General features: G+C 40.6%; 1 protein-coding gene across 1 annotated transcript in view; it reads left to right on the top strand.

Annotated features, from left to right (window-relative positions):
* The window catches only part of lrrc75a (leucine rich repeat containing 75A), a 79,799-nt gene extending 62,149 nt beyond the window's left edge, over positions 1 to 17,650 (top strand). Inside the window, exons 4-5 of the mRNA XM_014340855.2 lie at positions 13,982 to 14,255; positions 14,821 to 17,650. Of these exons, the coding sequence (XP_014196341.2) occupies positions 13,982 to 14,255; positions 14,821 to 15,426 (880 nt within the window). The 3' untranslated portion in view covers positions 15,427 to 17,650. The remainder of the gene's footprint in view (positions 1 to 13,981; positions 14,256 to 14,820) is intronic.
* Positions 17,651 to 20,584: the final 2,934 nt, after the last annotated feature.

Here is a 20,584-nt window from a genome sequence, read left to right as displayed (position 1 = left end):
CTTCCTGTATGCCAACCAACTGAACGCAGACCTGAGTTTCTTTCTGTCTTGTCTCCCTTGTGTCCTTTGTTGTGTTTTTTCCAAATGGCTCGTTTGTTTTTCATGATGTTGGAAGGGAAATAATGAGGTCTTGACCACAGCACTCTTTGCCATGGAAACACACACTAACCTGCCTGCACACACACACGCGCACACACACACAACCTCAGACAGTGGCACGCCCTGTACCTTGTCTTGCCATCTATTTTTCCTCAGTCTTCTCCTTTCTGTCCGTCTGTCTCTGTACCGGTCTCTCTGCCAGCCATGTGTCTGCCGCCTGCTGACTGGCTGGGTGTCGCTGCCCTGCCAACAGATTTATAGGCTGCCTCCCACCTGAGCTCTGACAGCCAGCCCAGAGAGAAGCTGAGTGTTGACTCAGGTTGTCTGTGCCTCGCCCTGGCCTTTCTTGACTCTATATTTCCTTCGTCTGCTTCACATCACCAGGAGGCAAAACCAGGCAGAGAGGGTGTTACCATTGCATATATTTAGATTTCTGTATGTCAGGGGAGATGTAAAAAATTAAGAAAGCGTCATTCATTGTTCAGCCAATCTGAACAATGAGTGGCAAACATGTGACATTCTGATATTTGAAGGTACACTCAGCAAGAGCAGATGATAAAGACACGAATGGCCAGCGTGACTTGACAGAATCACCTGTCAGACAGAGAAGAGGCAATTATTGGAAAATATCCGTTCTTGTTTCTAACCCATTTTCCCACCTGTAGGAAGTCATCGATTTGCCAGCTTGTATCCTTTCACGCTCCATCGATGTTGCTTTTGTTTAAAGCATTATATAGATGAGCTGGTGATGAAGACTGTGACTGTAGAGGAAGGTTAACAGAGTCTTACAAAGGCTTAAATAAGCCTTAAGTCTTAAATAAGGTCAAGTATGAATTCCTGAGGGAAATGTGTGTGTCTTTAGCTGCTAATGTGGCACTATGCTAAGCAGCAAGTTGCTAGCATTCCTCCAAACGAACGGCCATACTACGCTTTTGCGTGTTTTCCCTTTCTTTAGTCAAGTTTTCAAAGTTACAAATGGCAGAAGTCCCTTCTGTCTCACTCTGAGACTCCTACAAAAGTATTCATGAAGTGCCTGAAAAACCTTGTTACCAGTTGAGATACGGGGTTCCAGTTTCCCACAATAGTACCTGCGCAACAGTCAATTGAAATAGTCTCTATCCCTCTAGTGAGGATGGGTTTATGCAATAAAGATCAAAAAATAAAGATGCAGCATGTGTTATTGGTAGTAACTGTTCCTTCTGTTATTCTTTATAAATAAGTTTTTGTGAAAATAGGGCCTTAAAAATCACAGTGTCTTATAAATATGCTTGTAAATGAGCAGAATAAGGGAGGCAAAGAGTGAGCACTGTATTGCGGGGTTTTTTGTATTTTTTAAACATAGTTTAAATCTCCTCCTCCTCTTTCCTCGCCTCTTCCCAGCACGGGGTCCGCTGCGTGACTCTGTCTTCTCCATTTGGATCAGCCTTGAGTGTCCTCTGGGGTGAGATCCACTGCGTGCATATCTTCGGTGATTGCGTCCATCCACCGGTTCTTCGGTCTTCCTCGCGGTCGGAGGGCTGTTCTTCACACCGAATCCTCCTCGCTGCGCATGACGTGCCAAAATGTAGGCGCATTTCCCTCATCTTCTTTTCAATCGTGGCAACTCCGACTCGTTTTCGAACATCTTCGTTTGTCACACGATCCAGGCGGGTTAAGCGCTCCATCCACCTGAGCATCTTTGTCTCGTTGAGGATCTGCTCGTGTTTCTTGGTGGCTGGCCAGCATTCCGTTGCATATAGGGCCACCGGCCGTATGACTGTCATGTAGATCTTGGCTTTAAGTTTAAATAGTTTAAATCTCCTCTCTCAGAAAAAGAGTCCTTGCTGGGTTTCTTGGTTGCATTTGCATAAGCAGATGTGGTGAGCGAGGGGTGGATCTGTCTGTGAACAGCACGCTCACTGGTTGACAACTTCTTAATCACAAGTCATGAGGCAAAGGATATTTTACACTTCTGACACTTAAAATGACCCAAATTTACAAAAATTGACTACATATGTTTTTTGTTTTTGTTTTCTTTTAATCGTGACCTGCAATGAGTGACTGAGCCATAAACTGATTTATGGAACGGACTATAGAAGATCAAGATGACCATTAAGTATGCAGGCGTAAAGCCTTTCCACATTAGCTTCACTTTTCAAGTCTATTTTTTATGCCGTCTTTTCTCATATTTAGTGAGTCAAGTTTGAAATGTTTAACTTCAGGTGAACTCACTTAGAAAAGCTAAGGTAGCTAAAGCCTTAAGTGTGTTTATACAGTATAAGAACTTTTGAGTTGTATTCATTCTTTAGGGATGACCACAGCTTTGGCTTACTTTTTGGCCTTGCTCTGTTATCTAGTGTGTGAATGTGTGCGTGAATGGGTGGATAACTGGATATGTAAAGCGCTTTGGGGTCCTTAGGGACTAGTAGGGACTTAGGGACTAGTAAAGCGCTATATAAATACAGGCCATTTACCATTTACCATCTATCCAGATACATATGAATGTCTACAGCTAGATCTTTTATGGGCCAACTTTTATGGGCGCTGACTCAGGGTAAGTCTTTTTGTACCAGCTCAGGTCTACACTTTATAGACCAGATATCAGGTGTGTTGTGATATTTAGGAATCACATCTGATGGCTAAAGAACCAAATGGGAGAGACACACACACAAAAAAAAAGGAATCACATCTGGCCTGAGTCAGCTTTTCTTAATGCAGCCATTCACACGACCACGTAATTTTGCTGGGCGAATTTGCAGCCCTTTTTTTTTCTTTTTTCAGACCACTGCAAGCACACTGTAACAAGTGTGCTCCTAGCTCAAAACACACACAGTTACTGAATATACAGTGATATGAAAATAATAAAATAATCCTGTTTAACCTCAGACACACAGCTAGGTGCGGCTCCGGGTCAGTCGCCATCAAGAGCTCAAACTGTCCCACTAACATCCTGACATATGTATGAAAGTAGTTGTGATACAGCTTCAACTCCTGGATCAAACCATCTAATTCTCATTAGATACGGATGCATTTGTTATGATCTTGGCCTAAAATTGAACAATAGTGGAGGAAGATTCGTGGTTATATTGTTAATGTCATAAAAATGCTATTTCAGCTGTGCTTCTCAAATCTGCTTTTCTAAAATTTGAGCCGCTGGACAACGACTGGTATTATAGTTGGTCAGCAAATCATCCTGAGGAACAAGATACAAGACTGAGTGAATCAAGTAAAGTAACAGCTTAATAAAGGCCTTAATATCCACACTAATGTAATGACCAGGTGGAGTTACCCCTAAACCCTTTTGTCTCATTTTCCTTTAATTGTAAGAAGTAGGTAATTACAAATTTGGATTATTAAAAAACTTTAGTGCATGTATGCTGGATTGCTTTGGGTATGAAAAAAAATGCTTTAAAAATGTATCTTTTGAATCTGAACGTCCATTTGTTAATCAGAATAGCACTGAAATATTAATGCCAGCTATAACGTACAGTCGGGAGATAATGAAGTTTCAGAATTAATCTCAGCACTTCAAAAGCACTTGGATTTATTTCCTTTCTCCGCGTTAATCCTAATCTTTTCCCCCCCCCGACTCGCCCTATGAATCATTCTCTTTGCCCTCTGTGGTTCTGAAATTGTACAGCACGATCACCCAGAGACTGATCTGCCTTTTACAATGTCTGCTAATAGCACACGGAAAAGACAAGAGGAAACAATGAAGCACCCATTTCTAAAAATATAGGAGATGAGCACACAACCAATGGCAATGCAGCAAGAGCAGGAGATCCAGGAGAAAAGGTGATTCAGGCTCATTTTAATGATGTGCTCTCAAAAGGCTCAGAAGAAACAGTGAATTTGTGCGGCCAGATGGCGTCATGAACCAAAACGCTTACATCCCGGCACCTTCTTGTTGCTTCAGAAAAGAAAAGCGCCAAAGGGTCTGTCCACTCTCGTCTGCAAAGCACATACTGGTGGAAACATGATCAGCCCAGTCAGATAAAGCATTGTGGTGACGCCAGGAAATTCAAATGTAACCTTTGCTGTTTGTGTCTGTGAAGTAAAGCCGACAGCTGAACAGTGACATAAAGCCTCAGCAGTCACACTATAAACGCATTGGCATGGCTGAATATGCATACTTAAGTACACTGGAATCCGATAAAGCGGGACTAAGGCTTTGCTTTTTTTCCTCTGCAGCCCTGTCCTCCTCCACGATACAACACTGTCATCTGTTGTGACTCATATTTATTCGCAGTGGACCAATGACCTCTTGTAGCCGTGTGAATAATGGTATTACCCACTGAGCCCCACCACTGCTCGGCACAGATAAAGACACTTTGTACAGAGCTGCTTTCAGTTGATCTCAGTGTATTTTCTAGATGCATCACTGAATCGAAACTATCTGCTGCAGTCACTGTTTGTTCTGGACATTATTAGGCTAAAGAAAATATCTCCGATCTTTGATTATATCAAACTTTTTTTTCCCTATAAGAGTGAAAATTGATTAGAGCTCAGAGTATCTGGCACTTAAAGATGCAGTAATCAGCAGTTGGCCATGAGAGGCCACAAAAACATACATGTATGTATTTGCAGTTGTTGGTGCCCTTTAGTTGCTTGTTGTTTAGTTGCTATGTGGAAAAATTGGCTGTCAAGCCTATTGCCCATTCTGCTGACCTATCCTCTGGAGACAAAGGGCAATTTTCTAACGCATATAGGACCTGTGACCAATAGGTGTCGATAGGCAATTAATCCTATTTAGTTTATAATTGGCTAATTTTCAAAGCTACTTTTCCTCAGATCACACTGTAGCTAGAGGCTATCCTTGGAGACAGTGGGTGGGAAGCAGGGAACACCCTGGACTGGTTGCCAGTCTGTTTCCCAAACTTCTCAATTAGATCTCCTATTGGACTGGATCATAATTATTTATTTAGCATAAGTAAATAGTGAATTTATTTTATTACATCTAAAACATAATTAAGAACTGAGGCTTTAAATTGATTCACCAGAGTGCAGACTTCATCATTAGACTCCAAAACACACTGGAATAAATGTGGAAATTAGCAAATGTGCTTCAGTAAATTACAGTGAATTTATAGTTGAGTAAATATAAATCGTGTGGTTTTACTGCTCACAAAACAAATTTAAAATTTAAAAAAGCTGCTGCTTTTGAAAAATTGAATAGGTATGGTTTTGTGATTTTTGTAGACAGAACAGCTGTTTAACTGAGAACATTTTTAGTTTCAACACGTCCAGATTCACATATGAAAGAAAATGAAGCAGAAAATTCCAAATAGTTTCTGATTATGCTGCAAGTCAGCTTTCAAAGTAATTTTCAAACTGCAAATACCCCATAAAGTGCCTTATTACAGTCTAAAGCTACATGTTTCATGGTGTCAGGGCCTTCGAATGGAATAAATGTCAGGACCACGTTGATAAGTCGAAGCAACAGAGATGTTGGGGTGGATGGATGGGTCACCAGCACTGACCAAACACTTGTGAAAAATATCGGTTCGGTTTTTCCAGCTACTAGTTGCTGTGTTAATTCATAAATGGTCTATAGAATACTTTAAAAAAAACACACTTCACTTCATAAAAATATAAATGTAAATATAACATTGAATATCGGTGAAAGAATCCAAGGAAGCTGAGAGCTTTTACATGAGTCACCGGGTGTTTGTGATTCAGCTACTTGGACACATACACCAGGGAGATACGCGTGTGCGTCACCTGAACAAGATGGAAAAACAGACATCACACTGTTTCATGAGAAATTGATGATTGGCCACAATATTAACACCAGTGACATGTGAATAACACCCATCATCATGCTGAAACGCAGCGATCTGCTGGAAAACTGAAGGCTTTGATTTGACACCTAGCGCCCACCTAAACATCACTGCAAAGCAAAACTCCCATGGGTCCTGTGGCAGCTCAGAGCTGTTTTGGCAGACCTGCACAGCATCAGGTGGTTTTAGTGTTTTGTCTAATAATACATGCTTCCCCAGCTCACTTCTCTCTGGCGGAAATCATCCTAATCAAATGCTGTAGTGATTACTTGGAAAGTGACTCTGCATAAATGCGGCTCCTGATGGAGAATGATTGGATACAACTAGAGATCTAGGCATCTGGAGAGGAGTCAGTAACGACTCTTGAAATGTCTCACACGAACATATCACAAAAGTTCTCTCTGCTCGATTGTGAGGTAACAGCAGAACTCAGAACTTCTATGCCTCATTCCACAGGAGCCAACGAAGAGGGTTTGTGATCGTCACCTTCTCTGTCACAGCACAGAGCACACACACCAGCTGACAGGGTGATAAATGATCTGTGATGCGGACAGACACACAGGCAGGCAGGTAGAGCAGAAAAAAAAGGTCAGGATTTGAATCTGTATTAAGAACATTGTCTAATATAGTATACATCCCAGCCTCCCCTGCTGGGTTTATATACATTTCCTGTCTGAAGAGGATGCCACAGCTTTACCTAGTTTCACCTTGTGAATCTTTTTTGGGAAAGAAGCGGGTGGTGTCAGATCTTTCAGCGGAAGTGATCATGCAGAGAAGGCTGTGTGTGTGTGATGTGGGTTTACGGAGATGTATATGTAGCTGGACAGATCGTATCGACAGATGCAGTCAGAATGAGACAGACACGAAGAGGATGGTGCAGGGATGGAGGTGAAACGCAGCCCCACAGTGACGTACTGAAGATGCGCCGGGACAAAACTGGCACTTTCTGAGATGCGATATGAAATTCAGGCAATGATGATGCCCCTGTTTTGGGTTTTTTTTTCCATACAGACCACACATCAGGGGAAAAGTAGAGGAGTAACATACAGTGTTATAATTAGTCCGATGACCTGTGTAACCTCTATCAGCATGGGAACGTTGGGAACTCCAAATATGATCATGGATAATAGATTAGATTATAACATATTATAATATTCACATTCAGTTAGGCCATACCGGGTCACATCCAGCTCATACTCAAGAATGACAGTGTGTTCAAGGCAAATAGCACCCCACAGAGCTATAAGAAGAATTAAAGGTACTGTAAATGAAAATAGTTTAAAGCTTTTAAAATTAACTAAAACTATCAACATAATGTGAAGAAACAACTGACATGAAGTTGTCATTTATATCAGAAACATCTATGTGATGCGCTGCAGAGATATTAACTACATTTTAAAACATGTCTGGACTGTAATTTCTTTGTAATACTGGTTTGCACCACAAGAAGGTGTAGTGAGTCAGTGTAGTGACCAGGCTGCCCTGAGTCTAAGAAAAGGAGGAAAAGGCTGGTGTCTGCAATAGGAGTGATGGACGGGGGGGCTTAATGATGCACTTCAGTAATGTGACTGTACTCTTGACTCTGACCTGCAGTCCATGTACCATACCACCAGCTAATCTAACATGCATGTGTTTGGACACACCACAGGAAGGTTAAATACAAAGCTTCTTGCTGCTAGGCAACAGTGTTAGCCATTGAACCACCGCAGTGTCAGACTTCATGTTATTGTTTCATATTATGATTGTGAGTGAAATTTAAACTTAGCTTAATAGTGTAGGGGTTTGCACATTTGCCCAACAAGGGAAGGATCACTGGTGCAAAAAAATAGACAAAAAGCTTAGAAGTTGCATCAGGAAGGGTGACTGTTAAAAAAGTAAAAACTGTCAAATTAAGACGTGGTGCTTCCAGCTGTGGTGACCCCTTTTGAGTAAAGGAGCAGCTGAAAGAACCTTTTGGCTAACTGTGTTTACAGTAAGGATATTTAAAGGATCATATTGTAAGTTCAAGCCAAATAATTCTATTACTGACAGTAATCTTTTATTGTTATCTCAATGTGACTGACATACTATGACAAGGGCCATAAAAGTGTTATTAACTACTACATTATTTTACTTTTATTCAGATTTTGTACACTCTTTTTGAAAGAAAAGAAAAGAAACACAATGAGATTTCCAAAGCAGACTGTAGGTGTGTTTTCCTAGTCCAAGTTGGCTCTTTTTACTTTCTGTGCACTTCTTTGCTCTCTTTTTCCGCACTCCCAACCAGTCATGTGGGTGGCTGATCCAGGCTCTGCTGGTGGAGTCTTCTTGTGAACAAGGAGTTCTTCTTTCCCACACTCACCAGCTCTCTGTTCATAGAGGAACATGACCTTGTTGGTGTTTTATCAACAAGCACCTTGAGATTAAATGATTTAAATTACATTTGTTAATATAGGTCTTTGTAATGTGCTCCACTGGTGTTCTGATAAACAAAACAACAGTAGCTGTGACCCTCTAATGTAATACTTCCAAAGCAGTACTGTCAAAAGTCTACATTTCTGGTCTATATGCCTCAAATGACCTACCCTACCATCTTCCTGTTTGTTTTTCATCTGGGGGAGAGGGGATCTCAGCTTGATCGGGGGGTGTGTCTTTTTCTCTACAGCGTGGGATTCTGATCTGAAGCCAAATGTATCATGAGCTCTCTCAGCATCTTATCTGTTTTGGGTACACTGCAAGGCTTGCCTGTTCTATTTATTATTTTAAACCGGGGAGGGCGGCAAACCATGGGAAAGTAGTCCAGAAACATTTGTCCAAGCTGATGACACATCAGACGGAGGGCTATGATTGAAGATAGCCCTCAGGCTGATAAGTGTATAAATGTTTTCTACAATTGTGTGTGTGTGTGTGTTTGTCTGTTTCCTGTTCAGGGCAGAAAAACATTCCGCACAGACAGAGCTGGGCTGGGGTGGAGCAGTGAGCATGGGAGGAGATTATGAGCTCTATCAATTAGATCAACGGTTTCAAACCACGTGTAATGGAGAGCTGAGGGCATTGCTGCACCAGCTGTGTTAACTAATTAGCAAAATTTCACTTAGAAAGGAGGAAATGGGCTGCTGCGTTGAGCTGGGTTGCCGCACAAACCTCTTGGGCCAATGTGGGAGGAAGTCTGATACCCAGATTGTGAGGGGTGGCCACAATAGCCTGGCGGTGTTTTTTTCCACCCTATTTGCATTATTTCTAAGTTCGTTTCCTGTAAGGAATTATAAAGTACATATGTAAGTAGCTAGAGGTGGACTATTTTTCTCTCACTGTCAACAAACGGTGTGAGAAAATACAATTATTTGTACTTGCGTGCGCCATTATACAGGCTACTGCAATCCTAGGCCTTTCCATTAACCGCTTTCCAAAGACAGTTTTTTTGTGTGTTTGTTTTTTAAATGGCCAAGCTTCCAATTATATTAACTGCTGTACAAACCACATTTGGTCATATGCATTACCATTTTTTTTTCCCATCAGAAAGACCACCACCATACTCAAGTGATTTACTTGACTCTTATTTTGACCAATTAAAAGTCATTGCTAGCCAGTTACAACAATCCATCCAGTCTGAAGGACCCTTTGAGAGCTGGTTCCTGCACACTTATGCAGAGACCGAAATTACATGGAGAAACACTGAAGAAGCAGCCTGACAGAGACTGGGTGCTGAAGCTGGCCGGTGATGAGATGCAGGTGGTCAGGCTGAAGGGCGGAAACACTAGCCCTCCACCCAAGAGCGGAGAAACCTCTGCTCAGTTCCTCCTAGACCCAGAGTGTTACGGAGTCCGAAACACCATGAAACCAGTGCTGGACTATGACATGGACCTGCATTTGCCGTTGGAGCTGCAGCTGATGGAGCACTGCATAAAAATATGAAACTTTGACAGTTTTAAGGCCGGTTTCAGTTTTGATCCTGGTTTAGCAGTAAAAGATTCTGATATTTGAAATTCGTCAGACAGCAGCTTCAGAGGTCATGTGTCATCAGATCAAAAAAATTGATCCTTGGGGAACACCTCAGGGAATCTATTTCGGTCCAGCTCTCCACCCATGCCAGCAGTCGGTATCAGTATAATGAGCGGTTTCTGTGCAAGTGGAAATCTGAGTGAAACGTTGCACCTCACTGTGATGTCGCCAACATTATTGAATCTTTAATATCACTAATTCACATTTGATTGGTGATTATATAACTTATTAAGACTGCCATTTTCTAAAACTGCTCCTGTAGGTTTTAGCAAAGGTTACTCACACAAATACCAGCATCAATGTTAGGGACTATTTGCAGCAGTGGATTAATACGCATACCAGAATATGGTGGCTTGATTTAAACAGACTCCAGTGGCTGGGCTTCTGTGTCAGGATTTAGCTGCTGCTAAAACAACCTTTTTCTACATTTAGTTTGCTACATCGCTAAAGTGTTGTACAATCCTACAATTTTCTTTTGTTCACATTTGACCCAAGTAACTGAGGAAAGAAATTGCACTGACATGCTAAGATCCCTTAAGATGTCAGGCTGCATACTTCTTCGGGGAATTCATCAAATCCCATCCCAGAAAGGCATATCCATTACAAATAGAGATAAAGGATGTGAAAGGGGCAGAAACCAGACGAGAGCTATCCAGGCTGTTAACATGCCGTCTGTCACATTGAGGCCAGAGGCTGAAATTGCAGCTGCACACTGTCGATTGGAGAACACAGCGTGCTGCAAGTCTGTTTGCATTTTCATTGGAATTTGTCCAAAAGTCTGTAAAGTTGTAATTTAATGGATGCTTGATGAAAGGATTTTACGGGCAGCTCTGCTCACATGACATACTGGTCTCACCGCAACACATATCCAGTGTTCAGTCATGTCGGTGTATGTGAACTATCAGTGATCTGCTTGTTTTGCTGCATAGCCGCTTCCACATCGCTCACTTGAATGCGGTGCTGCTTCTTGCTGCTGCTTTCAGCATGTCACTCACGCCAGCATCCACCTGAAGGATCTGATTGATTCTAGTTCCCTTTACAAGGATCTTACTGTCTTTGCTCTACATTCCTTGTGAGGTGAGAATATTCCAAGTGACAAAGCCTGTAGACCTGTGCAAGGCTGGAGAAGTGATAGTATAAATTTTTAACAAAAAAAAAACAGCCCCAAATTCTCAAGTTCTGGCTTGTTAAACTTAAATATAAGCTGCTTTAGACATTCAGCATCTTTAGAACAGGATTTTTTAGTTTTAACTGTATGAATCAGGGCTGAAAATATTTTCAGTCCCCTAATACAAATATCCAAGAAGGTTAGGACTAAAACATAGGCTGTATAATGTAAATTTAAAAAGAAACGTGACTTGCAGTTCACTCAAACGGTTTCGACTGAATGTACAAAGACATGAGGAAACAAAACCTTACTGTAGTTTTGGTGGGATTAATTGGACATAATGAGACAAGGGGAAGCGAAACTAGAAACACTGACAAGAGAAACGGACCTTCAAAATAAAACAGGAAACACAGATAAAACTCTAAACACGCAAACAACACAGACTGGGGAGACAGAACATAGGAAATTGAAATGTGGAACAGGAGAGCACAGAGGACACAAAATACTAGGGATAATCGCAAACAACTCAAAATAAACAAAACCACAGAATATTAATAAATTTAAACATAAACACGGAGTCAGACTCCGGGCCATGACAGATAGACAAAAACTCTCACAGTCACTGGAACATCTCTTGGACAGCTAATCAGAAATACACCTCACATCCAGAGTTTGAAAAACCAGAGTTTCAGGGACATGGAGGCAGAAGGTGGATATTCAAGAGAAGCAAACAAAACTAAATGGGAGAAGCACAAACCCATCAAGAGGCACTTAAATACACTATACTAACACTGTACAAAAGCAAGGATGTCAAACTCATTTTACTTCATGGGCCGCATACTTTGGCCATAAGTGGGCTGGATAAGTGAAACTCTCCTTTCTGTCAGTGAAAAGAAGTCTAACTACACATTTAATAGCTGTGATTTAGACTCTTAGAGCTTAAAGTGTAAGAAATAAATGTGTAAAATGAAGATATGAATGTCCTGTAATTGTAAAGTGGAAAATGTATAGTATTTCTTCTTCTTTTTTTCCATTTTTTTACTTGAACCCACAGAGTAAAAAAAATAGGAATGTCATTTATTGTTTATCTATTACTTTTTTACAGTCTTTATTGTGATGTAAAACTTATGAGTAAATTGTTAAAAGTCTGTACATTTTCCAAACTTGCTCAGTGGGTCAGATTGGAGTCTTTGGTGGGACACCCCTGACATAAAGGGACAACATGGAAAATCATGGCATAGCATACTGATGCTAATTAAAAGAGCTGTTTCTTGCTATATGTGTATGGCCTTCATTGGCCTCGGGTTGTATATGTGACAGATATGACCTTTTTAGAGCAAGACCCCCAGAAAAAAACCCCAGCAATAGGATGCTGGTTCTGCTGACCCCACCATCACTGTGACAAAGACGGATGAACACATCACTCCAATACCAGAGACAGACAGCAGGTTCCCCTCCCCCACACAAATCAAACTGAAAATACATTCTGGCGACAGAAGACTTTCTGGAATGTATGGGATAGTGAGGAAAACATTTTTGGAGGTCTAAATTTGACCCACTGCTTTGCTTTAGGCTGCTCTGCCTTTGATGCCTCTCATGTCCCTCTGGTATGTGAGTAGATAAGCATACTCAGCTGTTGATGATAACAATTAAATCTCACAGCTACTTGTTTCTCAGAAAACCTTTGGCAGGCTTTGTGCTGCTCAGAGCTGAAGGTCTCATGTTCCATCGATGTAAACGCTCGTGGCACAAAGTTTTGGCAGTGGCACCACCATAGTGGCTGGTAGAAGCAGATTTACCTCCAGTGGGTTAATCCTCAATTAAATATCCTCCTTTGTGTGTGTCCCAGAACGTCACAACAATGTGTGTGTTATTTGCGAGCAATAATTGGTGCTGGCTGACGGCTTGTTTTCACTTGCAAGATGGCAAAATGAAACTTCTGATTAGTATTCTTCTTTCCTTTTCACCCGACCCCAGATGAATTCTTTGTGCTCCGTTCATTATGTAATTCTCGACCAGGCAACCCGCTGGGTTTATTTTTAGCTGCATCCGTGCAGTTGGAGAGTATAAAGGTTTGGGTGATTTGATGCTCAATTGCAATTTTTTTAATTCAGCGCACTTCAGTTTCTTAAGCCTTAAATCCCTTCAGTGTGTCTGTCTCTCTGCTTGTGTGCCCCCAGATATCCCTTTAACCCCAGCCTGCTCTTTTTGTAGTTTCCATTAGCTTCCAATGTACTTGACCTTATGCAGTGTGGCCATATTGTTTTCTAGTTTTGAAGCTTATTTCAGGCGTCTGAGACAGACAAGTGTGAGTTGGATGGTGGTTGGCAGAGATCTTTGGATGGTTGGATCTCATTAAGTAGCCGTGATACGACTTATCATGACTGAATATTAAATACAGTTTTCTCTGCCAGGGACTGCACAAGGACTTATTAGTGTCACTGATAGTTCTGGCCTTATGTTACTTTACATTTAAATCCAATGAGTTCCACACAGTGAGCTGGACAGACTTTAAATCAGGCAGAAAGAGTTTATAAGTGGAAAAAGTGGAATCTCAGTCAGTACTTGCACAGCCACAGACGATGTGAGTCACTGAGTTTGGAAATAAGGAAAGAAAGATTTATCCACTTTTGCCTTTTTTTTTATTCACACGTTGCCATTCTGTTGTTGTAAAAATTGTGAGGCTGCAACACTTCTATGACTAATGGAGTCGGCTGATATAATGCTACACAATAACAATTATTTGTGGATAAATGGTCAGAAAGTGAATTATTTACAGAGTAAGAGTACTCAGACACGACCCCTATTTAGAGACGCTGGACGTGCTGTGTGAAATTTACCTCAAAATGCAATTATTTGTAAATGTTTCAGTGTAAACATTCTAAATGTTTTCTGTGCCCTATTGTGAATAAAATATGGACTCATGAGATTTGCAAATCATTAATTAATCATTTCATTGTTTACATTTTGCAAAGCATCCAACGTTTTTGGAGTTCATAACTGACACAGAGCATCATTTTCTGTCTGTCTCCAGTCTGAAGGCAGTGCTGTCAGCCCCTCCATCCAGCGGGGCATTGGATCTTTCCGGCATCCCTCTGACAGCTCGGGACATGGAGCGTCTGTGTGCGCACCTGCAGCGCTACGCGTCTACTCTCATCAGCCTGGAGCTGGGCTTCACTGAGCTCACAGACGAGGCTTTCCTCCTGCTGCTCCCCACACTGGCCTCTCTCCCACACCTGGAGACTCTGGCACTGAACGGAAACAGGCTGACCAGAGCGATTCTGAAGGAGCTGACAGACGCCCTGAAGGTCAGAAAGTCAGATATCAATGTTTTCATACAGTGCTTTTACTATTTTATATACTCAGATCCCTCAGATGTTAGGAGTGTCTGAAGCTGCGTACTATATACTTCTATTTGACAAAGGAAACTCCAGAAAAGTGGAAACTGTTGCTTAAACCAAAATAAATTTAGTTTTGAGCCTTTGATAGCGCTACAATATAAAATTCAAGTCACTAATAATCTTTTTTGCAAAGTATTTTTCACTAGTGTTCAGTGCTGAAATCAGTCTTCCAGTAGTTCCTGAATGATTCCAGGTTTCCGCCTTAACAACTAAGGCTTTTTATCACTTAGCTAGAGCAGCTTGGTTTTTCTTTCTTCAAAACATGGGTAAATAATATCTGAGAGAAAGTGACAAATCAAAAAATATTTTCTGTGATCTAATCTGATGTTAGTTTTTATTTTTTTCTTTCTTTGAAATTTATACTAACAGACTGACCAATTTGAGGATTTTAGCTTGATTTGTTGCATTTATATTGAAAATACCTATTGAACATAGTGCTTATACTGCAACATGGGAATATTGTTTTCCTCAGGATCCGGGCAGTTTTCCAAGCGTGACATGGATTGACCTGGGCAACAATGTGGATATTTTCTCCCTGCCGCAGCCCTTCCTGGTCAGCCTGAGGAAGCGCTGTCCCAAGCAAGGCAACCTGCCCACCATCCAGGAGTTTGGAGAGAGCCAGGCCAGCGACCCCCCTGAAAGGCTACGGGGTCTTGGGGAAGAGGAGGAAACAGACGACACCAACCGGACTGAGAGCATGGGCGAGCTCCGTTCGGAAGTAGAGGAAGAGCTGGATGGAGAGATGGAGATAGAGGAGATGATGGAAGAGCTGCTGGACTTTGACAGGGAGGTACAAGGGAAGGAGGATGAGGAGGAGAGCATGTGGACAGTAGGGGAGCACAGGAAAGGAGGGGCGAGGAGGAGAAAGAGGGGAGGGGATGAGGAGGAGGAGGAGAAGAAGGAGAGGGTGGTGCAGAGGAGAGAGGAGCGCCCAAGGAGGAGGACAAGGGCAGTGATGGCAGAGTACGAGGATGACACACAGAGCTGTTCGAGCCAGTCGCAACACTCATCTGGGGCAGTGGAGCCAATGAGAGTCGAGGAAGACGAGTTTACCGACCAATCAGAACACTTTACCTGATCGGTCCCCACTACTCGGTTTATGTTTTACTTCCTGTGTCTACTTCTACATGGAAGGAGGCGAGAGAATTCTGTGGCTAAAAATGCTGCAGTGCTGCATAAATGTGCCACTCGATGTCCCTTCCCTGATCTGATTTGTGACCAATCACAGCTTCAGACGATGACGAAGTGGCTGCTGAACTCAGACTGAAACTCAAGCCAATCCCCAGCAGGAAGTGTGTTTTACCTTAGCTGTCTGTTGTTTAAAGTATTAATAGACCACAGATGCTATTGCATAGTATAGACTGATAAATTATATCACACGAGGCTTTCATGTATAGAATGTTAATCTATATTCAGGTCCTTCCTCCTTGTAATCCCAGTAATACCTACATGTGCCTGTAACACATCCCATTCCAAGACAAAGTAATCAGGGCCTTTATAAGGAAGTGTTTTTGCCAAAAACTACAAGTGGAACTGTGTAAAAGGCCCACGTGGGTCAAAGGCCAGCCTGATGGATCGGAAGATCTCCTTTTTCTGCTGCTTAAGAAATGTGATGTGAAATTTGATGAAGGTGAAATTAGTAAGCTAAAAAACCACCCTGATAATAGCTAGAGCAATGAGTGACTCTGGAAGAAGAAGCTCCTGTTTCCAAGGCTATGCAAGGGAGAACGGGTAACGATGAGCCAGCTTTTACTTGAGTCAACCTTTAGCTAAGAGGAGTAATAACTTCAGGAAATTATATCTCGCCTGAAAACTTATCAGACGTAGCTAACTCAACTAAACAACAAGATATTTCATCTCAAAATGTGGGAAGTTGAGCTTAAAACAGATGATGATCCATCTGAGAAAATAGTAACAAACCATTCTTCTAACCCAACGTGTAATTATTTAGAATTAGATCTCAACTCCCGGTTAATAAATAGACATTACAGCTTTTTTTGTCTATAGTGCTAAAAGATGAAGATACTCCACTGTCCCTCTTAAGGAAAAGCTTAAATTGGATGAAAGCTTTGTTGCTTTGAGGGTATTTTCATTGTTTTTCATTTTCACTGTCATGACAAAAAGTTTTGGAGGTGGCACAACAAATTTATTAAGTTTTTGAAACATATTAAACCTTTATAATGGTTCTTCACTGTATCAAAGAAACATGAAAAATAAACTAAATAAAAAATGAAGCAAATGAAAACAAACCCAGATCTGTTGGCCTCAACTGTACAATATCAACTTTTGCATTAAAAGTTAACAACATTTAACATAAAACACCAATATAGTCAAAAATATAGTAAAAAAAAAACAAATAACAACTCTGTTTAAGATAAAATATTCCTGTGCCCCATACAGATAGTTATAAAATCACTGGTTTAATTAACACATATCTACACCAATCAAACTCTAAACCCAGCATAACCGAAATAATGATCAAAACTCTACTAAACTGAGGATTTGATCCATTACCTGCATCTTTATGATTGTTATTTCAGAAGTAATAGCTAAATGCATAACTCTTGGTATGCAGGATGAAGTAGAGTAAACTTAATCTAATGTAAGAAAACCTCAAAACTATAATAAATTAGGTTAAATTAACACATTTTAAAGCTTTGCTGCTGTACCTGGAAAGCTTTGACAGACAATTATTTTGTGAAAAGATCTCCTAGCTACTTCATCTACCTTGTTCTCGAATGGAAAACTAAATTTAAGGTCACATGACTAAAGCCTACCCAATTTATCAGTGGGCAAATACTATGGCAGATATTAGCATCCACATTTATAACAGCACAAAAAGTTACTTTCAAAAGTTAAAATGATATAGAAGAAATTCTAAATTCCTATATTGCTTGGGCTATACACATATAGGTGCTCAGATATAGGTGGAAGGCGACCTTACCTACTGGCTCATCTTATCCCTTTGTCCCCTGCAGTGGATAGAAGTGTTAACCTCATTGCCATGCATCCCAAAGCCAAGTGCTGAAATATTTAGTAGCCTTTTTCCTCATAATCCAGGTCATGCTTCACACTGCGGCGCTGTACACTAGAGTGCATCACACGCTTACAGTGCTGTGTTTGTATATAGGTCGCTGCTATGCTGTACGCTGGGTTACAACACAATATCCTTATACAGTATGTAGCTCTCACCTGGCTTGTGCATTCTCTCCATGTGTCACTTATAATCCCTGCAAAGCTTTAATAAACTGTATTTTTAGATGTACAGTACATATATATATGTACTGTACTGTACATATATATATGTACTGTACTGTACATATATATATATATATATATAAACTAATCCTTTTTATCTGACAGATTTTTTAGATTGTAGATTAGCTACTTCACAAGTACTATCACTGAATTCAAGAATTTGTATATTTTAAGGGGTTTGCAGTAGCAGTATTCATGTTTGTGAATAACTCTTGAAGGAAGAGCTGACCCAGTTTAATGACTGTCTGATCACTGAAGACAGAGTCTGTCCAGGTAAGGAATATTACACTGGAGCAAAGTAAATGTCACCTTAAAACAGTCAAAATTGCAAACTTTTTTTTCTCTCAGACCGTGGCCCTAGGTGCTAATACGCTCACCTTTGGAGCTGTTTGTGTGTGTATCATAGCAAATGAAGGCTTTTTGTGATGTACTGCTTTGCAACATCATCATAAATTAGCATAAACACAGCTGGATGCATTACAGAGCTATCTTGAATCACTAGCTAACAGCAGGGGGTCTGCATAATAACAGAAACCCTGCCAAAGATATAGAACTGGCTGCGCTAGTCACAAAAAAAACCTCTATTGTAATTCTTTTTTTTAATTATTATTTGTAGAGTTGTTCAATTGAAAGGCTTTGAGAAGTGAGAGAGGCTAACACTGATGTTGTTATGAGACTGTGCTGAAGCTCTGATGAACAGAAAGCATGTGGACAGTAAAGCATGAAAGGAAAGGGCCTGATCCCAGTTTCCAAACTAATAACCTTTGAAGCCTGTCCCTCTAAGGGCGTGAGGCCTTAATGTAGACCTAATTGTTTTTCCCTAGTGTCCCTATTGCCTACATACAAGTTTTAAAGATGAGGTCAGAGTATGCAGACCCTTTCCAAAAACTTAGAATATCATGGAAAAGTTTATTTATTTCCATAATTCCATTCAAAACGTTAAGATTTCAGGATTATAGATTCAGATCCCGCAACTTAAACCATTTCAAGTACTTAGTTGTTTATTTGTACGTTTGTAAATTTGGGCTGATGTCTTCATAGTATTCTAATTTTTTGAAATCATGTTTTCATGGATTTCATGAGCTGGAAGCCCAAATTATGTACAAATAAACAACTAAGTACTTGAAATTGTTTAAGTTGTGGGCCCTGAATCTATAATCTATGAAAGTTTAACGTTTTGAATGGAATTATGGAAATAAATAAACTTTTCCATGATATTCTAAGTTTTTGGAAAGGGATTTACTCATATTTACAGATATTTACAGCTCACGTTTCACACTGCTTTAAACACTCAGTTTTAGATCAATTTTTCTACTCTTGGTTCTGTATGTGTATTAGAGTGGATACCCCTTGTATGGTCATCTCAGGCACAGTTCTGATGTGAGCACAAAGGTCCCACCTTGTTGTTTAGATCTTCTATTGTTATCTCAGAAAAATGAACTGAGTAGCTACACCAAGACCCAGGATGTTATGGCTTAGTCACACTGGTCATTTAGTGGTTGTATGAAATCTTTTTGCATTCGGTGACCAGCTGCAAGTTACTTTGATCACCAGCTGGTCTCCCAGAGACTAAGCACACAACATCCTCAACATCTGGGTAAATGCTTTCGATCATAGGGCGACTGCACAGGTTGCCTGATGTGAGGCAACCTGTCTCCAAGTAATCAAAGTCCAATTCAGACTGGTTGCAAATAGACATCTATTTTTTTTAATACAGGAAGAGAACACATTACAAGATTACGATCTGAGTCACTCTGGACCAATGAGTGAAACTCATGTGTAATGCATTTTGTTGCAATAAGGGACTTGACTCAGCTGGTTGCCAACTGGTAACCAGATATTACTGTGGTTGAACTGCTGTCCTGCAGCAACTGCATCTCGATCTGTTTCTGAATTTCTGGTTCAAACCTGTGAGGTTCTGGCTGAACTCTGAAGCTAATGTGAATTTCTGTTTAAGGTGAAGGTCTGTGTATGTAAACAGCAACAGAATTGACATTTTCACTAATCTATCACCGTTGTTTGCTGTATTATCACAAACAGATTGCATGTAATTGCCAACTTGACCCCATTCAGTCTCAATCTGATAACAGACTGACTCCATCTTATTGCTGTTTTATCGCAGCGCTAAAATAGCTGCAGGTTCAGGTGATTCTAACGTAAGAGTAAATGATACTTTTTCTCATCCAAAATGTTTTAGCAGATTAATTAATACTGATACAGATGGAAAAAAAAGCAGTGCCAAATTTTGCCAAATGGATAGCATTTAGAGAATACCCCACTGACACCTGAAACTGTGTCCAACTCAATATGAAGGCTTGATATGACCTGTGCAGCTTCCTTCTGGAAAAAAACAGAATCAAATCAGAACTGAATCAACAGCAGTTTCAACAATAAAAGTTTTAGGTGTCTTATTAGAGACAAAAAAGAGGCTAATGTAGTCTTTAGAAGCTCATTCCCTCTGATTCTGCACCCCTAGTATTTCTTATTTTTAAATCTTTAGCCTTCAGACCTAACAGGTGGCGACTCGAGGGGCATCACCTGAGGACACATATGCAAACCTTAGCGGTTGAAAATAGAAGCCAAAAACCGCATTTACCACATTTCCTGGAGTGACCACTGGTTCTAAACATAAATAAATCCCACTGCCCCCCATGTTAAACTTTACCTCAGAATTAACCATGTTTATAGCCTGGTATGGAAACATTTTGGTCTGTACAGATACTCATTTGGATCTGACTAAGGCTTAAAGTTGGTGGCTGCTAAATGTACTATAGTTGATAGCTTCCTGCTAATCATCACTTTACCTAATTCCACTTCCTGAATTGGACCTCTTTACCATGTTTGTGCTGTTAATGTCTTTTCTGGAAGTTATTGAGTTGCTGTGTGGCGCAAAGAGTGGCATCCAAGACACGAATGCAGTTTGCCTAATATGTTAGCTACCATTGCTGATAACTTAACTCATAACTAAACCGCCACCC

Source organism: Haplochromis burtoni, unplaced genomic scaffold (genome assembly GCF_018398535.1).
Source record: "Haplochromis burtoni strain Fernald_Lab_line unplaced genomic scaffold, NCSU_Asbu1 Contig_417, whole genome shotgun sequence".
NCBI lineage: Eukaryota > Metazoa > Chordata > Actinopteri > Cichliformes > Cichlidae > Haplochromis > Haplochromis burtoni.
The sequence above is the reverse complement of the archived record's forward strand: the minus strand, read 5'-3'. Positions and strand labels throughout refer to the sequence as shown.